Here is a 21,306-nt window from a genome sequence, read left to right as displayed (position 1 = left end):
TAATATAATAGATTTTATGTGCGAAATAGACTTTGGCATAGCACTGTGACAAACTTCTTAGTGTGTAGCACAACCGCTTGACTGCAGATATTATTTATGTCTGTGTATCAGCCATCATGACGACCGGACAGTAAATCAAACTACACTCTGCTTCTGTTTCCAATGATGTGGAGGTCAGTATGAATCCTGCCTATCCAGTGTACTCTCACAACACAATGTTTGAGATGAGCTCTATTTATAAAGATGTCCTGTACAAAACCTGTGTTTGTCTACATGAATAATGAATAAATAAATAAAATAAATAAATAACTAAACAAACCAATCAGCCATAATATATAATATCCTTCTGAAAGAGGACAAAGCCATTAGGAAATACCGTTGCCATGAAGGGTGAACTTGAGCTGCAGCAATGTTTGGGTAGGTGGTACGTGTCAAAACAGCATCTACATGATCCAAGGGTTCCCAGAAGAACATCGTCCATCCGACGGCTTGTTTTCTACCCATAGTGCATCCTGGTGGCATCTCTTACCCAGGTAAGTGATGCGCACACACCCAGCCATCTACATGTAAAATAAAGCGTGGTCATCACACTAGGACATCATCTTCTGCCATTGCTCCATGGTGATGAACTGTGGTCCCTAGATGGGACACCAGTCCTTCTGAGTGCACCAGGCACACACAGTCAAACACTAATTCATATCGGGAGGAATTTTAGCATCACCAGTTCATCGTTCTGGCATTCATTTGGGATGTGTGAGGAAAAAATAGAACCCAGAGGACCTGGAACTTACATATAAACCAGGAGAACGTGCAAAATAAGTTCAATATCTGTATAATATGTGGTCTTTCAAAACAGGAATACATTATAGTGCTGTGTTCTGTGCTTACTGATTTTAGATTGAGATGGAGCAGAGAGAAGGTGAAAGATTATTAAGTGTCTATAAAAGAGACCAGTGTAAACACAAACAAGTAATGCAACCAATGCAACTTTATGCAAAGATCATGTCTGTATTACTTAAATAAGTAGAGCTGAATAAGATTGGGGGCACGGTGGCTTAGTGGTTAGCACGTTCGCGTCACACCGCCAGGGTTGGGGGTTCGATTCCCACCTCCACCTTGTGTGTGTGGAGTTCGCATGTTCTCCCCGTGCCTCGGGGGTTTCCTCCGGGTACTCCGGTTTCCTCCCCCGATCCAAAGACATGCATGGTAGGTTGATTGGCATCTCTGGAAAATTGTCCGTAGTGTGTGATTGCGTGAGTGAATGAGAGTGTGTGTGTGTGCCCTGCGATGGGTTGGCACTCCGTCCAGGGTGTATCCTGCCTTGATGCCCGATGACGCCTGAGATAGGCACAGGCTCCCCGTGACCCGAGGTAGTTAGGATAAGCGGTAGAAAGTGAGTGAGTGAGTGAATAAGATTGGAAGAAGCTTTTCTTTTATTCTTCAAGCCAACCCCTATTTTCAGACCCAGTAGTGGCTCGACTTCTAGCTGATAACGATTCAGCAGTTGCTGTCGTTGTTACTTTTTAATAGCCATGTGGTATTAGCATGTTAGCAGGATGCGAGGTGACTGTGAGGTCTCTAAAATGAATGGCCTTGAATACACAAACATGCCTTCCGAACCATGAGGCCTTTCCATTTCGTTGCCAATTAATATTATTCTCTTGATGTTACAGCTTAAATAATCGTTATTTTCCTGCTCATTCATATTATTGGTAAGAAACAAAATCATCTATTGCACATTTAATATGATACTAAGCAAACTTGTTTATTACGCTAGTGTTGTGTTGCTCTGCTGTGGCTGCATTAATTGTCCCCATTGCTGGCTGGCATGTGAGTGTGAGTGTGTGTGTGTCTGTGAGTGAGAGAGAGTAAATGAGTGTGAGTGTGTGTGTGTGTGTGTGTGTGTGTGTGTGTGTGTGTGTGTGTACACAGTCGTATGCAAAAGTTTAGGAACCCCTGACAATTTCCATGAATAAATATTTGGGTGTTTGGATCAGTAATTTTATTTTGATCTAGAAAATAACTGAAGGACACTTCAGTAATATTTCAGTGGTGAAATGAGGTTTATCGGATTAACAGAAAATGTGCAATATGCATCAAAACGAAATTAGACAGGTGCATAAATTTGGGCACCCTTGCCATTTTGATTTGAAAACCTGTAACTAATTAGCACTGATTAATAGGAACACACAATTGGTTTGGTGGCTCATTAAGCCTTGAACTTCATAGACAGGTGCAGCCAATCATGAGAAAAGCTATTTAAAGTGGCCAATTGCAAGTTGTTGTTCTCTTTGACTCTCCTCTGAAGAGTGGCAACATGGAGGCCTCAAAACAACTCTCAAATGACCTGAAAACAAAGATTGTTAACATTATGGTTTAGTTGAAGGCTACAAAAAGTTATGGCAGAGATATAAGCTGTCAGTGTCCACTGTAAGGAACATGGTGAGGAAATGGAAGACCACAGGCACAGTTCTTGTTAAGGCCTGACGTGGCAGGCAACGTAAAATATTGGAGAGGCAAAAGTGAAGGATGGTGAGAACGGTCAAAAACAGCCCACAGACCACCTCCAAAGACCTACAACATCAACATGCTGCAGATGGTGTCACTGTGCATCGTTCAACAATTCAGTGCACTTTGCACAAGGTGAAGCTGTACGGAAGAGTGATGCGAAAGAAGCCTTTTCTGTACACGTACCACAAATTGAGTCGCTTGAGGTTTGCAGACGCACATTTGGATATGCCAGCTTCAATTTGGAATAAGGTGCTGTGGAGTGATGAAACAGCGTTATTTGGTCATAACAATGGGCATTATGCATGGCGGCAAAAGAACACAGCATTGCAAGAAAAACACTTGCTACCCACAGTAAAATTTGGTGGAGGTTCCATCATGCTGTGGGGCTGTGTGGCCAGTAGAGGTACTGGGAATCTGGTTAAAGTTGCGTGTCACATGGATTCCACTCAATATCAGCAGGTTCTTGAGAATAATGTTGAGGAATCAGTCACATTTATGCAGAGGAACAAGGACAATGTTCTGGAATGGCCATCCCAGTCCTGAGACCTGAATATCATTGAACATTTGAAGCGGGCTGTCCGTGCTCAGCAACCATCAAACCTAACTGAACTGGAGAAGTTTTGTAAGGAGGAATGGTCCAAAATACATTCATCCAGAATCCAGACACTCATTACAGGCTATAGGAAGCATCTAGAGGCTGTTATTTCTGCTAAAGGAAGCTCTACTAAATATTGATGTGATTTTTCTGTTGGGGTGCCCAAATTTATGCACCTGTCTAATTTCGTTTTGATGCATATTGCACATTTTCTGTTAATCCAATAAACCTCATTTCACTATTGAAATATTACTGTGTCCTTCAGTTATTTGATAGATCAAAATGAAATTGCTGATCCAAGCACCCAAATATTTCTAAATGAAAAGTGTGTGTGTCTGTCTAGTGGTTAAGGTGTTGGGCTAACAATCGGAAGTTCGATTCCTATGTCCACCAAGCTGCTACTGCTGGGACCCTGAGCAAGGCCCTTAATGCTCAATTGCTCAGTTATATAAAAATGTAAGTCGCTCTTTAAAAGGGCGTCTGCTAAATGATGTAAATGGAGAGAGAGAGAGAGAGAGAGAGAGAGAGTGTGTGAGAGAGAGAGAGAGAGAGAGAGTCAGAGAGAGAGTGTGGGTGTGTGTGTGTGTGTGTCAGAGAGAGAGTGTGTGTGAGTGTCAAAGAGAGAGAGCGTGTGGGTGTGTGTGAGTGTCAAAGAGAGAGAGCGTGTGTGAGTGTCAGAGAGAGAGAGAGAGAGAGCGTGTGTGAGTGTCAGAGAGAGAGAGTGCGTGTGTGTGTGAGTGTCAGAGAGAGAGTGCGTGTGTGTGTGAGTGTCAGAGAGAGAGTGCGTGTGTGTGTGAGTGTCAGAGAGAGAGAGAGTGCGTGTGTGTAAGTGTCAGAGAGAGAGAGTGCGTGTGTGTGTGTGTCAGAGAGAGAGAGTGCGTGTGTGTGAGTGTCAGAGAGAGAGAGAGTGCGTGTGTGTGTGTCAGAGAGAGAGTGCGTGTGTGTGTGAGTGTCAGAGAGAGAGAGAGAGAGAGAGAGAGAGAGTGCGTGTGTGAGTGAGTGTTAGAGAGAGAGAGAGTGCGTGTGTGTGAGTGTCAGAGAGAGAGAGAGAGTGCGTGTGTGAGTGTCAGAGAGAGAGAGTGCGTGTGTGTGTGAGTGTCAGAGAGAGAGAGAGAGTGCGTGTGTGTGTGAGTGTCAGAGAGAGAGAGAGAGTGCGTGTGTGTGTGAGTGTCAGAGAGAGAGAGAGAGAGAGAGAGAGTGCGTGTGTGAGTGTCAGAGAGAGAGAGAGAGCGTGTGTGTGAGTGTCAGAGAGAGAGAGCGTGTGTGAGTGTCAGAGAGAGAGAGTGCGTGTGTGAGTGTCAGAGAGAGAGAGTGCGTGTGTGTGTGTCGGAGAGAGAGAGAGAGAGAGAGAGTGCGTGTGTGTGTGTCGGAGAGAGAGAGAGAGAGAGAGCGTGTGTGAGTGTCAGAGAGAGAGAGTGCGTGTGTGTGTGTCGGAGAGAGAGAGAGAGAGTGCGTGTGTGAGTGTCAGAGAGAGAGAGTGCGTGTGTGTGTGTGTCGGAGAGAGAGAGAGAGCGAGAGAGCGTGTGCGTGTGTGCGAGTGTCAGAGAGAGAGAGTGAGAGTGTGTGTCCGAGAGAGCGAGAGTGCGCGCGCGCGTGTGTGTGTGTGTGTGTGTAGAGTTTCTGCGGGGAGACGCTCCGCTCCGATGGTGCTGAATTTTTCCAAGATGTCGTCGCTGGAACAGAGACTCTCCCGAATCGAGGAGAAACTGAAGCAGGAAAATAACGAACCTCGTAGACGGATCGACCTCAACATCGACATGAGCCCACAGCGCTCGCGCCCGAGGCCCAGTAAGTGCGCGCGGATATTTCTGAGTGTTTAGCAGAGAGACGGGAGCGAGCCTCGGTACAAGCTAACGTGCTAACTGGCTAGCTACATAAACAAAACCCCAAGCGCTCATATCTGAGCTCAGCTTCACTCTAAACGCTTGACATCGTCTTAACCGATTAAACAACTGTTTATTAATCGTGTGTACCAGCAGACATTTTAAATAACATTTAAATCACAGACATCGATTTCGTTGTGTTGTTGACTTGCGAAGCTAAACTAGCAGGCCCTGGTCATGACATGGCTAATGATAGCTAGCCTGGCTAATGCTATATTCTGCCTACATTGCTTTTGTTTTCGAAAAATATATTTTTCTCACTCAAGTGTACTTGTGTTTATAAAGAAGCGAAGTGTCTCAACGTAGTAAGAATGTGTGAAGAAGAACGTCAGCGGTTTAGCGTTAGCTTCCAGGTTTGACCGCTCTGAAGGTAGGCAGTTAGCATAACTTATAATTACCCGTATAATGTGAGCTAACATGCTAATGACAGTAGCTGCTTTTCTGAGTACAGAGCGCTCAAATAACTCGCAGTATACTTTTGTTTTATATCCAGAAATGTTTAGACACAGAAAAATAAAGTAAAGATATAGACGGTCGGTTTATTCATCTCACTCTCACACACACTCATTCACTCTCACACACACTCATTCACTCTCACACACACTCATTCACTCACACACACACTCATTCACTCACACACACACTCATTCACTCTGTCACACACTCATTCACTCTGTCACACACTCATTCACTCTGTCACACTCATTCACTCTGTCACACACTCATTCACTCACACACACACTCATTCACTCTGTCACACACTCATTCACTCTGTCACACACACACATTCACTCTCACACACACATTCACTCTGTCACACACACATTCTCTCGCTCGCTCACTCACTCGCTCACTCACACACATACACTCATTCACTCTGTCACACACACATACTCACTCTCACTCACTCACTCACTCACACACACACATACTCTCACTCACTCACTCACTCACTCACTCACTCACTCACACACACACATTCACTCTGTCACACACATACTCTCACTCACTCACTCACTCACTCACACACACACACACGTACTCTCACTCACTCACTCACTCTCACACACACACAGACTCGCTCACTCACACAGACACATACACAGACTCATTCACTCACTCACACACACATACTCTCACTCACACACACACATACACTCATTCACTCTGTCACACACACACATACTCTCACTCACTCACTCACTCACACACACACACACACATACTCTCACTCACTCACACAGACACATACACAGACTCACTCACACACACACACACATTCACTCACTCACTCTCACACACACACACACACACACACACACAATCTCTCTTACTCACTCTTACACACACTCACACACACATTTAGTTGCCGATTATAAATGTATCATGTTCACACTGGTCTCTGTTTCGCAATCAAACCTGTGCCAACTATGAACAGATTCAGTTAGGGATTTCAGATATTTCTCTGTCTTCATGTTTGTAGTCCATTCTTCATCTACACACTTCAGTCCTAAAGCTGTTAAATCTACAGAGAATCATGGATGAGGTTTTGGAAAACCTGCTCACACGTATGTGGGTTATTTTCTAAATATGGATTTGTATAATTGAACCTTAACATGTAAATAAAAACAGATTTTAAAAAAGTGTTTTAAACTTTATCGATCCATGCGTGTTGTCTTGGTTCGGACCATCCACGTATATTGTAAAACAGAGATATGCTTTGACTGTGAGTTCATTCACACTTGTGTTTGTGCAAACTTCTTCACAAGAGCAGAGAGCTATTTTACCTACAGCTTTACTTAACTGAAATCTCTAAATCTTACCAGTTGATTCCTGTGTATTCCTTTAACCAAACTGGGCTTGGATGGGGTTGAGGGAAGATTAGGTGTAGAATCTGTCAACATTAGGAATATATTTATATATATATATCCCACAAGCTATGTGACAAGCGTCTGTTAGATTAACACTTACACATCATCAGATTTGGTCCTGCCATTTCCTATCCACTACATAACTCTCTCCAACAAACCAGGAAGAGTGTTTTTGTTCACTTCAGAGAAAAGTGCCGTCTACCCGTTTCCACATACATGAACTCACTAATCAGGCAAGTTTGGCTAATGTCGTTTTTAGTGACAGTCAGTTTTGCTCTCTTGAGGGCTGTGGCAAGGTCTTAATTTTTACATTTACAGCATTTTGGCAGATGCCTTTATCCAGAGCGTCTTACATTATCTTATTTGTTTTTATACAGCTGAGCAATTGAGGGTTAAGGGCCTAACAGTGGCAGCTTGGTGGTGTACCTGGGATCGAACTCACAACCTTCCGATTGGTAGCCCAACACCTTAACCACTAGGCTTCCACATGCCTTCAACATAATTCAAACTTGTGATCTCCAAACTACAGGATTAACGCTATTCATTTCTTGTAGCCATGTCTTAGTCACCTATAGGGGTCAAAAACTGCCATCTTTCACGAGAAGAACAGAGCATTTTACAGACAACTAAAATGATGGGTTGATTTTGGAAAGATTGCCATGACCTGGATGTAGTGTGTCTTGCCACGACTTAGCAGAGTTGATGAGATGCTTTTGTTTACACCAAATATGTGATACCTGTAAAGCTCATTGATATTATTGTGGAGAGTGTGGCTGGTCAACGAGACACTGTAAATATCAACATCCATATAGTCGTGCCAGGTTCCATGTACAACACTTAATCCTGACCTCTTCACAGTAACTGGAATGTCTCAGATTATACCAACACTCGGTATCCAGTTGGTTTGTTCTAATAACACACACGTTGGTTGGTTTCTAGGCACATAAGCTATTACCGAGTCTAGATATTAATGCACCGCCTCATGTGTGAATTGGTTTCAAATTCTCTAGGGTAGGGTTTGGTTTTATATCCATCCATCCATCCATCTTCTACCGCTTATCCGGGGCCGGGTCGCGGGGGCAGCAGTCTGAGCAGGGACACCCAGACTTCCCTCTCCCCAGACACTTCCTCCAGCTCCTCCGGGGGAATACCGAGGCGTTCCCAGGCCAGCCGAGAGACATAGTCCCTCCAGCGTGTCCTAGGTCTTCCCCGGGGCCTCCTTCCGGTTGGACATGCCCGGAACACCTCCCCAGGGAGGCGTCCAGGAGGCATCCGGAACAGATGCCCGAGCCACCTCAGCTGACTCCTCTCGATGTGGAGGAGCAGCGGCTCTACTCTGAGCTCCTCCCGAGTGACCGAGCTCCTCACCCTATCTCTAAGGGAGCGCCCAGCCACCCTGCGGAGGAAACTCATTTCGGCCGCCTGTATCCGGGATCTTGTCCTTTCGGTCATGACCCAAAGCTCATGACCATAGGTAAGGGTAGGAACGTAGATCGACTGGTAAATAGAGAGCTTCGCCTTGCGGCTCAGCTCTTTCTTCACCACAACAGACCGGTATATCGACCGCATCACTGCAGAAGATACACCGATCCGCCTGTCGATCTCCCGCTCCATCCTTCCCTCACTCGTGAACAAGACCCCAAGATACTTAAACTCCTCCACTTGAGGCAGGAGCTTTCCACCAACCCGAAGGGGACAAGCCACCCTTTTCCGGCTGAGAACCATGGCCTCGGACTTGGAGGTGCTGATTCTCATCCCTGCCGCTTCACACTCGGCTGCAAACCGTCCCAGTGCACGCTGAAGGTCCTGATTTGAAGAAGCCAACAGGACAACATCATCTGCAAAAAGCAGAGACGAAATCCCGTGGTCCCCAAACCGGACTCCCTCCAGCCCCTGACTGCGCCTAGAAATCCTGTCCTTGGTTTTCCTTGGTTTTATATAACATATATAATAGGTATCTTTAAAGTGAAGGTCTTTTACATCATTTTTCAGCTTTCTGCCATAAAGTGTTTGTACTGATTTGTGGAGCTCAGAGTTGCAGTAAACTCCAGGATTGTGGTTAAACACTGACTTTCTTGGCTACAATTTATTTCCACTCTTTGGACATCATATCAGGTTCACTTAGCTGGTGTGATGTATAACTGACACTGGTACTCCATCGGTGTTGAGATGGTTATGGATTCACATTATTAATACTTTTTAAATGAAGCTTATTGTCGTTTTCTGACAATTTTTTTTTTTTTTGCTAAAAAGGATTTTACTATTTAAGTAATATTTAGTTACTGGTGGTCTCGTGGTGTCTAGTAATGGAAGGACTAGGAAATGGCTGGGCTTCAGTCAGTAATTATGTACCTACACACTGCACTCATGTCTGTGTGCTTTATTGCTTAGTGCAAGTCATTATTGAATGAAATCTTGTGTGCTCTTATTTTGGTGCATAAATATTGATCCACATGGCATGAAGGTTTGTAGAGGTTTTGCTCTGTGTGTGTTTGTGTGTTTATAAGAGTTTATAAGAGTTTGCCTTGAGTGGAGGATAAGATGTAGTCTTGTATCATACATAGGTGTGTGATGTATTTTTGTAGATGAATTCCATGAAGAGATTGTTTGTCTTTGAGAGAGAGAGAGAGAGAGAGTGTGTGTGTGCGTGTGTGTGTCAGAGGCGGAGATTGACCGACTTTATATTTTTTTTCTCAGTAACGAGCGTGTGTGTGTTTTTCTCTCCTGTATCTAGTCATCGTGATCCAGCTCAGTCCTGCTCCAGCCCCTTCCCAGCGTGCAGGTACCATTCACCAAATCACCCTCTGCCACTGCATCTCTCTCTCTCTCTCTCTCTCTCTCTCTCTCTCTCTCTCTCTCTCTCTCTCTCTCCTTCTCTCTCCCCATCATACATACATCATGCCACACTCGCACTCATCCAGTCACTCTCACTCTGCCTTTTTTTCCCTCTATCTCTCTTGATCTTTCTTTTTGATTTGCTGAGCTCACACACAGCCTAATATTGCATAGTCGGTCATGTTACATGTACTGAGTCGCAGTAAAACAAACCAAATTCATCCTTTCACTATTTATTAACTTCAGACCATTTAAGATGAGCAAGAAAATGAAACACTGCATTTCATTTGATTTAAAGTTTGCATTAATTATTTATGGATTACATGCAAACCTTTGCATGTACACATAGCCGTAATAGTCCTTCTATCTCGGCACCTTTTTTCTTTGCTTTTTTTCTTTTTTTTTTTTTTCCCCTAATTCAATTCCTCCCCACACTTTCCTGAAGACATCATGATTACATTTCGTTTTATGGCTCATTGCACTTCATGCAGCAGAATAGAGATAAATTGCAATCACGTCAAGTTTCCGACTCGAGTGAAGACTTTACACTTTACACTGTCTGCATCACCTTAATTTCATTCTGTCCTATCCTGCATATTCTCTCCTCATTTTCTTTCCCATCCATCCATCCATCCATCCATCCATCCATCTATCTTACTATTCATCCACCTTTCCTCTCCTGTGCTAGAGTGAGTTTCCGTGGCAGAGCAGTGTGTGTCTGTGTTTGTGTGATGGTGTGTTTGAGTTGGAGAATGGATTAACCCGTTTCGATGGATGGAGAGACACTTTGCATGACGTCGCTGTAACTGCACGTCTCGGTCGTACACACACGAGCTAATACAGCACTTGACAGAGCATCTGAAGCAGTCGGTTGTTGCTGGGATTGAACTAGTCTGACGTTTTTCCTCCTCTCTAAAGCTGCCTGTTTGTTAGTCTGTCTTTCGGAATGGCTTCTCAGAGTTCTCTCTGTCTGTGTGTGTGTGTGTGTGTGTGTGTGTGTGTGAGAGAGAGAACTGCAGGTGTCTTGATGTTTGTGTGTGTGCCTCAGGTGCCTGACTGCACTGACTAACCCGCACTAACCAGTTTTCATCCACAGGCATGTTTTTTCTGGTGGAGGAAATCAGAAGCACGGCAATTAATAAGACTTCTTCTCTGTGTAAGGCTGACCGCAGGAGCGCCGACCGCTATTTCAGCCACGTCGACATTTTCATGAGCCTCTAATCTCAGGCTGTTATACTGTCTAACACGTTACTATAAGGTCTATAAGGTACACAGTTTGCATTGAACAAACGACTGTGATCGCGAGGCAAGGAATAAATCGTTTGGAGCTCTAGAGATAATTCTAGCTTGTTTTTGAAGTAGTCTATTTATTTAGGTGACGTGAGGCTAGAGCTTGAAAATGTTTTTTAAGCCAATCCGTAATTTAAACGCAAGTCATTTTCCCCAGAGTTCCAGTGGTCACCCTGACATGATGTTACTGTCCATGTTGCCTCTGATTGAGTTCTGCCTTTTTTTTCCCCCTGCTTTTTTCCATCTTCTTTACGTTCAGCTTTGCAGCTGCCGCTGGCCAACGATGGTGGAAGCCGCTCCTCTTCCTCAGAGAGCTCGCCACAGCACAACTCGTACCCCAGCCGACCACGTCACATGCTCACGTTGCCTACTCCACCCTATGGCCTACAGAAGAGCTTAGAGAAGTATGAAACCTATATATATATACACGATTATTTATACGAATACACACACACACAGAAATGTAAACATGGTTTCTCTGTGTGCAGTGCTGAAATAGACCAGAAACTACAGGAGATTATGAAACAGACGGGTTACCTGAAGATCGACGGACAGGTGAGACACACCATTGACCATCATCATGTATAGCAACAATCACAAGATCCTTAACGTTTAGGTGGTAAGCCGATGCCTACAGAGGTGCCCACATGTACGTTTTTCTGTAACGTTTACGATCTCTGAGCCGTCGCTGCAGCCATACGGGAGACTGGATAAGCCACTTCGCAGATTGAGTAATGACACAAAAGACAAACATTTGTTTCCAATTTAGGAAGTTTTTATTTAATCCTCGGTCTTGTGAGTGAGTAGGAAACAAGAGGGATGGACTACAGTCACTTTGCCAGTCTCTATATTTAAAAAAAAAAGCTGTTCTGATTATTAAGCAGTGCTTACACTTGATGTTTTCTAGCTGTTGTTTAGCTCCCATGGCAAATTCAGTAAGTAAATATCATAGTAAGGATCATATTGTCTGTCAGCGTGCACTTCTAAGTGGCCAATTTTTATATGTTAAAGTTCATGTCCTAAGAGACAGAGCGATTTTCCAGAAAACTCTCAGCGGCTAAATGAGCTAAAACGACCATGAAGGCGATACAGGCTACAGGCACTAAATGTGTACGGCAGAGTGACACATGCCGTGTGTTGTACCTAATGAATTGGCCAGAGACTGCGGAACTATGAAAGTCTTAATATCGATCTGTAACCTGTTTCAGCGTTACCCTGCGGAGGTGACGGATCTGATCAGTGAGGGTGAGATCGGAAGCGGTACCTGTGGACAGGTGTTCAAGGTGCGCTTTAAGAAAACCGGCCATGTCATCGCTGTCAAAGTGAGTGCGCACACACACACACACACACACACACACACGCACACCATCAGTATTTGCTTTGTAATAATGCAGGGTTAAAGAGCAAGTGGTAACTTATTTTGCGATATCTGTTCACAATCAAACAGAAAACATGATTCTTGTAAACTGTAAAATGTGTTTTGTTATGTTAAGTCTCACTAACGTCTCTTAATATATTTACAGGTATTTAACGTTGTCCCTTTGTCTCTTTTTCACATTAAACCATATGTATGATTTTAGTATTTGTGTGTTAAACGTGCTGCGAAAGGGAAAATAAATGAATGTGTGCACAAATTCGCTCGGGCTTTTCTTTTTTTTAATGACTCTTTAATTGCTTAGTTGAATGCCTGCTATTAAAGCCAGTAAGTAATTACTGTTTACTCTTTCCATCTCTGCATGTAACCAGCAGCGTATGTGTTTGTGAACAAGCACAGCAGAGCGTATGTGATTTATTTAGCTGTATTAACACGCCCCGTTTGTTAACGTGCACGTTCACAGCAAATGCGGCGGACGGGAAACAAGGACGAGAATAAAAGAATTCTAATGGATCTGGATGTCGTGTTGAAGAGCCACGACTGCCCGTATATCATCCAGTGCTATGGAGCTATAGTCACCAACGTGAGTCTCACATTCATGCATTTTTCAGTCAGCCAATCAGGTGGCAGCAAAGCAGAACCTAAAAATCATGAATATAAAGGTGTATAGGTGTTCCTAATAAAGTGCTTGGTGAGTGTGTTATTAATATTGTTGTTTTTATTTATTTTTATGTATTGTTTGCTGGATATTGTGTATAAATTCCTAATGGTGTGTTGCTGTGCTTACAGACTGACGTGTTCATTGCCATGGAGCTGATGGGGACGTGTGCGGAGAAGCTAAAAAAGCGGATCCAGGGGCCCATACCAGAGTGCATTCTGGGGAAGATGACCGTGGCGGTGAGCCACAATTGTGTTCCCTTTCCTCTCTAAGGGCCTTTTTACACCTGGTCACTTCATGTGTTTTCTCTGATCCGATAGTTATCTGATTTGTTAAAACTGTTCCATTTACATTAGGCCACATAAATGCGTCTTGGCGAATCGGACATCAATCTGATCTTTCTACTCCCGCCCAAAATGCTAATATATTTTACCTCATTTCCGGGGTAGTTGAAACGGAACACGCTTTGGTGTCTGCGGTTTTCAGAATGCAATCAAAAAGAAGACGAAAAAACTTGTTACGACGGTTATGCTACAAAAAACAGCATTTACTGTTTGCTGCATTTTCGCTGGCAGCAGCAGCGCATTTTAAGACCCAACGAGACACCTGGGTGAAAGATCACCTGTGAGTGATGTACTTCCGTTTGGGAGGAGTATAGTGCTGACGTATGTGGCTTAAACAACCACATTCACTTACACCTGTCCAGTTTCATCTGAAATGCGTCCCAGACCTCCTCCTGAAGGGGTTTGATCCATTGGATTTATATCTGTCTCGAAAACGTTTCGGAGGGCATTTAGACCTGGACTTTTTACCATCGGATAGATATCTGATCACAGAAAACGCATGAAGTGACCAGGTGTAAAAAGCCCCTATTTTCCAGTTATCTGTTTCTGTATGTCACGTAGATGAAATGAAACAATGTTAAGAAACTCTTTTCCTGTTCGTCACTCCGCAGATAGTGAAGGCTCTACTGTATCTGAAGGAGAAGCACGGCGTCATCCACAGAGACGTGAAACCATCAAACATCCTGCTGGACGCTAAAGGACAGATCAAGCTCTGCGATTTTGGAATCAGCGGCCGCCTCGTCGACTCCAAAGCTAAAACCCGCAGCGCCGGCTGTGCTGCTTACATGGCGGTGAGTGAGGAGACACTTTACTATGAGACTTCAAGCCCACACATGCAACTGTGCAGCGACTGACTGGTGTTCTCTCTACACTACACAGCCATATTCTGTGCTACAGCCGTAACGTAATCATGCGGTGTGTGTGTTTGTGTGTTAATATGTTCAGCCTGAGAGAATAGACCCTCCAGACCCCAGTAAGCCCGACTATGACATCAGAGCCGACGTCTGGAGTCTCGGCATCTCTCTGGTACGTTTTATATTTTCCTCATAAAAAATAATATTAACTTTTAACAGCAAAACAAACAACAGGCCAAAAGCATGGAAGTATATATGTCTTTAAAGGGTTCAGAAATCTTTTTAAATGAATTCACCATAGAGCAAAACAGGAAAGCTCTGGCACCTAAGCTATGGCACAGACCCTACATTACCATTACTTATAAACCAACCTCCAGGAAAACACCCACAGAGGGTTCGAGCTAATTGTCAGTGCTACTGAGAATCTCTGATGGATTCCAAGTTATTACTTAATCCTACACCAGACTGCTAGACCAGACTTGTGCTATTTAGTTGTGACTGTATTCTGGCTCTTGTTGCTGCTGTGTTTTTTATTGTTTGTTTGTTTGTTTGTTTGTTTGTTTTTTTCCCCTCCTGTTTTTTTTTTCTCTCCCCTTTGATTGACTGCTACAGACCGAGAGAGAGAGAGCAAGATAGAGAGAGATTGAGGCAGAGGGGGAGAAATTAGGGAGACTGAGACAGCGAGAGAGCTCGAGACAGTGAGACGAGACAGACAGCGAGAGAAAGACAGATTACAACAGTGCGTGAGAGAAACACAGAGCAAGAGACAGAGACTTTGAGAAGGCGCGAGAGAGACTGAGAAAGAGACTGAGACAGCGTGAGACAGACTGAGGAAGGGAGAGTGAGACAGAGTGACTGGGAGAGATCGAGCCAGCCTGTGAGAGAAAGACAGAACGAGCATTTAACTCTTTTTGAGATTGAATTGAATGCGAAGGCTTCATTTATATTGTTTTATGTCTTCTAACGAGACGTTTCTAGGAGCAGCAGCATGTGCTTGGTTTATATGTATTTTCACATGTGATTCTGCTGGTAATCAACAAGTAGGATGTCTTTTTGCCCATGTGCTTATTCCCTGTAGGTGGAACTGGCTACAGGTCAATTCCCATATAAAAACTGCAAGACAGACTTTGAGGTGCTGACCAAAGTGCTACAGGAGGACCCTCCACTTCTGCCTCTCAGCATGGGCTTCTCCCTTGACTTCCAGTCCTTTGTTAAAGACTGGTATACATTCATACACACACACACACACACACACACACACACACACACACACACACACACACAAATCAGCACATTCTGCTCAACGAACATGTATACCAGGGGTCGGCATCCTTAAACACTCAAAGAGCCATTTGGACCAGTTTCCCCACAGAAAAAAAACACAGGGAGCCACAAAACCCTTTTGACATCTAAAATGAAGAGAACACCGCATATATCGTTTTTTACGATATAATTTTTTTTTAGAAAAAACTGTAGTGTTGCATTTATGAAATCAATGAACTGCTACCGAGTAAACAAAATTTTATTTCTGCAGGCAAACAAAAAAATTTTGAACAGTTTGAACTAACCTTAACAAAAAAGACGCTGGGTTGAAGGTTACTTTCAAATAAAATGTTCAATGTCTAATTGAGTCCTCTTCATATTCATGACATCAAAATCTTAACTTGCCGACTGGTGCAAACCAAAACTGCGTCTGCTTCTGTGTGTCGGATTTCGCAGGTCGGCAGTTATGACGCATATTTTGAGCGACAAACAAATTAAACACGGTTTATTTTAATGTTACAAGAGCATCATAATCTTAGAATTTAGAATTACATTTTTTTTTAAAAACTAACTAACTAAAATAAAATAAATTTAAATTAAATATTTATTTTCCAAATCTACAGGGAGCCGCAGCAGAGGGATGAAAGAGCCACTTGTGGCTCCGGAGCCGCGGGTTGCCGACCCCTGATATATACATTACACAGTAAAGTTCAGGCTGCTCAGTTTAACCATTGCACTAAATCTATATTGTTTTCTTCTTTGCCGTTGCAGCCTCACAAAGGATCACAGAAAAAGGCCAAAATACCACAAGCTGCTCGTGAGTGTCTCACTAACAACTTTTTAAAATATAATAATCTATATTAGAATAGCTGAGTAATGTTGCTTTAATATTCATTTAAATATCACATATTAAGTGTATTGTACACTTTGTGTCACCTCAACAATGTAAAGTTTAAAATAACACACAAGCAGCAGTATTTCAGAGCTTATATCAGCATATACGTGCACTAAAAGAACACGATTTGTGTGTAAGTTAAGTGTGTGAACACCTTACATTCATCATTAATTATAAAATGGATCGATTCTCTTCTGAAATATGATTGGCTGAGCATGCGTAATCGACACCACTGTGATACGTGATACTGTTTCTTTATAGACGGAGACAGATGGGTAGATAGAAGGAGATATTTACATGATGCATGAGATGCTGGTTTTATGTTTTTTTTTTTTTGTTTGTTTATTTACAACAATAAACAAACAATTACAACAAGAAATGTAAGGCTTAATCTAGACAAAAAACTCAAAGTAATATTGACTTATTAAGTGTCAGCAGATTTTATGTTTTAGCAAATGAAAAAAAAAAAAGTATGATCTATACTTTTGGACTAGTTTATAGTTCTAGTATATATGTCTGTACGCTCCGTTGCTCGAGCCTTTGACCGTTCAACCTTTCGCCTTCATGCCACAGGAGCACAGTTTCATCCGACGCTACGAGGTGCTGGAGGTGGACGTTGCAGGCTGGTTTCAGAGAGTGATGGAGCACACCGAGTCTCCACGCAGCAGCCAGTGCTACAGCCAGCACCAGCTCCACTCTCTGTGCAGCAGGTAGCCGCGCACGCAGAGACGAACGGACGGCAAGACAGAGTCAGGGACGGACGAAGATAGAGCGTGAAGGGTTGTGTGTGAAAAGGGGGAAGGGATGGAGCAAAGCTGGTTTGAGACAGAGTAAAGATGACTGACAGACAGACACGAGCAAGTGTGTTGTAAATTTGAAACCTATTTATATTTATCTTTATTTTTTTTCCCTTTCTTTCTCATCCACCACTCTATCAGGACGGACCTTAGCCTTAGGAGTTGCTAGTCGTGCACGTTCACATGTATAGTGTCATACACATTCACTACCGTTATAAGCTATAGAGCACTGTACAGTGTAAAGCGACAGCTGTGAATATCTTCACTTCTTACATCACGTATTGACTTCAATTCAGTGTAAGCCATAAGGCTGCGCGGTGTGTGTAGCCGCCCTGCATAGTGTGTGTACAGTTTTGTGTTCATACTGACACTGTGTCCTTCACCACGGTCGTTAGCTCCGCATCCTCCATTAGCCCCTTACTCAGGGACTGAACAGAGTAGTCGAACAACACTGAGCCAAGGTGTGTGCGTGTGTGCGTGTGTGTGTGTGTGTGTGTGTGTGTGTTTTGTGCATTTGTGAGTAGTGTTATTAGTTATAAAGTCCTCATTTTCCTGGACAGCTCACATGTCCAGAGATAAGTAATAACTTGAGGAAAATCCATGGAAGCAGTAGTGTTTGGAAAATGTCTGTTTGTCCATCACATAAGAGCTAACACAAGGTTAGACATTTAGGACTTTGTAGAAATAGTGCTTCAGTGTTATCGATCGAATTTGCTGATGGAAAGTTCTTTTGCTGTAAAGACAAAAAAAAATGTGTTTATCTCGTAGCATTTAATCTAGATCATGCTTTTATTATACACATCACAGGAGAGTCGAATAGACATGCAAGTGGGAGAAAGACTGAGACAAATTGCTTGTAGATAAAGATAACAACTGATTCGGCTATTTGTAAGCAGAGTCTAGATGGAAGTGGCATTTTTTTTTTCACCAAGCTTCCACAGAGGTCAGATTGTAATAGTTAAAAAAGTCTATCAACAAAAAACAGTGACTTCGTAAGTTAATAGCTTTATTGTGTTGATAGGAAAGTGAGAGAAATCGAAGCGTCATGTTCGTTACACAACGTTAATGTGTCGCTGTTGGAAACGTCATTGTACCTGTAGCTTTGGTACTTCATTGAGTTCAAGGTGGTATTAATTCCCACCTGTCCTTTTCCTGTCTCCGTTGGCCAATCGCAGCGCAGTTGGGCGGCGTCCAGCCTTTGACCAGCCCTCAATCATGAACTCCTCCAATGTTGTTTTCTGAATAAAATTTCAGCAAAAAACAACCTGCAGATTATATATTTGGGGGAAAAGCCGAATGATCAAAAGGACAAGAATTTGCGTCATGGTTAAGCAGTTTTATTTATATTTGTACAAAGAAGATTGAGAAGGTGAAAAACAGATCAAATTAAATCTGGATTGAAAGATGATGACAAATAAATTCTCTCGAACGGTCAACAGAACAGTTTCAGTTAGTCGCTTGTCCAGCTCCATCTTAAATCCATCCTTTTATCATCATTTTCCCTCTTTCTATAAGTTTGGCAAACCAAAGCATTTTAGATTTCTTCACTTCTTCTCCTGTAATCCCTGATCACCAGTCCACAGCTTGTAGAGGAGCCATGTTTCCCAGAACCAAAGTCGTAGCAGAGAAGTCACTGCTCTTCAAAGCCAAATCACTGCATGAACGAAGGAAGAAAAACGAGCGAAAGTAAGTGAGCTAGGGAGAAACGGGACACGGTACGTCGACAGAAGGAACCGGATAAGCAGAGAAGCAGCAGGATGTTTGGAAAGGTGTCTAAAGGAACGTGAAGGATGTTGGGAACGTAGGAACGGACAGGCGAGGAGAGATGGGAAAAGAAAGTGTGATGGGAGTCGTGAAGTTTTTATAGTGTAAATCTTCCTGGCGGTGTTGAGGTTAGCGCTTGATCTTCACTGACTGCTGGACATTGCAGAAAAGCTTTCCACATTATCAAACCAATATACTTGTTTTTTTATTGCTAGGGAAACTTAGTGTGTTTATTTTTATTGCGTTGTTCATTATTGTTGATTTTTTTTTTTATTATGATTATATTTATTTATTGTTACTGCTGCTATTGCTTTTGCTTTAGATGCTGCTGTCAATATATTTTATTAGCCTTTTATTTTTTTTGTTCCCCAAAGGTCAAATAGGGTTTTCTGTTTCCCAAAACCAAAAAAAAAACCGTTGCAATGTCTACGAATTAACCAAATACATTCAAGACTGAACGTGAAGAAAAAAGACTGTAAGATCGCATCAAGGAGGTTTTTATTTTTTTAATTTTTAATTCAACATGTATAGTTTTGAAAGTCGTACAAACCCAGTGTTTCAATTTCCTAGCTAACTAATTATTCTTAGAACAAGTATTAAATGTGTGAGTGGTCATGTTTCTATAAGAGCTCTATTTCAGCACTCGGCTGTAATCATGTACGTAGACGTGATGTGTGTTAGCTGTAGTCCGTTCCGTCCTGTGGTGGGTGGTAGCGTCTCGTTTCCTCTTTATTAATTTTCTGTTGAACACCAGTGTGGGTCGATGGGCCTTCAACAGAAAGCTGGATTTGTATAGAATAGCGATTGATCTTAGCATAGCTAGAAGACCGGCTTCACACTTTTCCACCAGTCTGCCGTCTTTAGCAGCGTATCTGCATTAAACGCGCTATAAAATATCATCTTGTGTACAGTCTAGAAAAAACAAAATCTCCAAACCTGCGTGTGACTCGACTCGACTCGACTCCGCACCATCACCTTCTGTCAGTTTGTCAGTCAGTCATTTTCTCTTTCTGTCTGTAGATCTATCTTAATAAAAGTGTCATCCATTTGTTTAAAAAAAAAAAAAGACACGCCGCATCAAGCATATTAACGCTGAGTCATGACTGTGATACAGACACGTCTGTGTGGCTCGCTTGTTAACGTCACGTGCGGATAAGAGAAGCCACGTTTACATTTAGAGTACGTTCACCGAGTGCGTTTACATGCATAGTAATAATCCGATTATTACCCCATCTGGGGATTATCCCAGAGCTCGTGGGACTCGACACATCCGGTGCATTCACATGGTCGTGTAACTAGCAGACTGCATTTTATTCTGCATTATATGTGCATTTCATGACCTTTGCTACTCAGGTGACACCTAGAATTCATCCCAATAATCTGAGCTACATTTGTGATAGAAAACATTTCAACAGCTCAATAGCATTAAAGTCTGAGCCACACAGAGGATCATCCGGACTGATTTTTACGCCTCGGATGAGCACCGGTTTGTTCGATTATCTTCTGTTTATACCGTGGTGCGGGGTGTAAATTTGTAACCCCTGAGATTTTGATGTCATGCATAAAAGACTGATCCAGTACACAGACCTGCTGTCTGTAGTGTTTGTTTTGATCTGAAGTCCCACTTATTTTTATTTTTTTCAAGATCTTTTACAAAATCCCCGGTTCTAAAGGTCAGATCGAATCTGGGATCGTGTAAGAGGTCTCGCCTGTTCGACCTCGGGTAAAGTGGATCAGACATTACAAGCTCCCACATACAGATTTAGCGTGATGACATGACTCGGTTCTAAAAATATAAAAAGCTGTGTGGTACTGAATTCTTTTTTTGAGATAAAGGTGATAGACATCGAAGCAGTGGGAATCATCTGATAACCCAAACTGACCACCTCATAGTAACATGTATACGCAGCAAAAATGCAGATCCAGTGGATTGGATTTGATCAGCACTCGGGCCCTGATAGAGACATACACTTTACTATTAAGCAATATTTGTAGCAACATTTACTAAAATAAATCTACTGACTGACTCGAGTAAAATGACTTTTTAATCTTTAATAATCTTCAGATTATCCTGTGCATGTAAATACACTCATACGGAAGCTTGGATTAATCCGCTTAGATTAGATACCTGCATGAAATTTTTAGCAGTTAAACATTTCTTTAAAAAAAAAAATAAAAAAAAAATCTGCATCCTGCTCTCTCTTAACCCTGTACCGTTACTACACACACACACACACACACACCCCAAGGAAAGCTCGAATTAATGTTCTGATTTTCCAACTGTACCTCTCTTCTTTTTGCTGACACTTTTATTCGTGTAATGTTATGATTGTTTTTGACTGTTCTTTATTTTGTGTGTCAGTGCTGTGTG

The 21,306-nt window shown here is 42.6% G+C and overlaps 1 protein-coding gene across 2 annotated transcripts; it reads left to right on the top strand.

Moving 5' to 3' along the window:
* Positions 1–4,638: 4,638 nt before the first annotated feature.
* On the top strand, positions 4,639–21,157 carry map2k7 (mitogen-activated protein kinase kinase 7). Of its 2 annotated transcripts, XM_060859985.1 has the most exons (12): positions 4,639–4,894; positions 9,595–9,642; positions 11,245–11,389; positions 11,474–11,540; positions 12,194–12,307; positions 12,824–12,943; positions 13,150–13,257; positions 13,974–14,153; positions 14,308–14,388; positions 15,295–15,437; positions 16,251–16,296; positions 16,948–21,157. In XM_060859985.1, the coding sequence occupies exons 1-12, from the start codon at positions 4,750–4,752 to the stop codon at positions 17,086–17,088; spliced, it is 1,338 nt and encodes a 445-aa protein (XP_060715968.1). In that variant the 5' UTR covers positions 4,639–4,749; the 3' UTR covers positions 17,089–21,157. The 2 variants fall into 2 exon arrangements, with proteins under 2 accessions (XP_060715968.1, XP_060715969.1); XM_060859986.1 differs by lacking the exon at positions 9,595–9,642 and having other exon boundaries at positions 4,642–4,894.
* Positions 21,158–21,306: the final 149 nt, after the last annotated feature.

This window comes from Tachysurus vachellii, chromosome 24 (genome assembly GCF_030014155.1).
Source record: "Tachysurus vachellii isolate PV-2020 chromosome 24, HZAU_Pvac_v1, whole genome shotgun sequence".
Lineage (NCBI taxonomy): Eukaryota > Metazoa > Chordata > Actinopteri > Siluriformes > Bagridae > Tachysurus > Tachysurus vachellii.
This window is presented reverse-complemented; position numbering and strand designations above follow the sequence as displayed.

Coding starts and splice junctions, on each gene's coding strand:
- map2k7 (XM_060859985.1), top strand. CDS start 4,750: ATGGTGCTGAATTTTTCCAAGATGTCGTCGCTGGAACAGAGACTCTCC. Junction 4,895..9,594: donor GCGCTCGCGCCCGAGGCCCA/GTAAGTGCGCGC, acceptor TCCTGTATCTAG/TCATCGTGATCCAGCTCAGT. Junction 11,390..11,473: donor CTACAGAAGAGCTTAGAGAA/GTATGAAACCTA, acceptor CTCTGTGTGCAG/TGCTGAAATAGACCAGAAAC.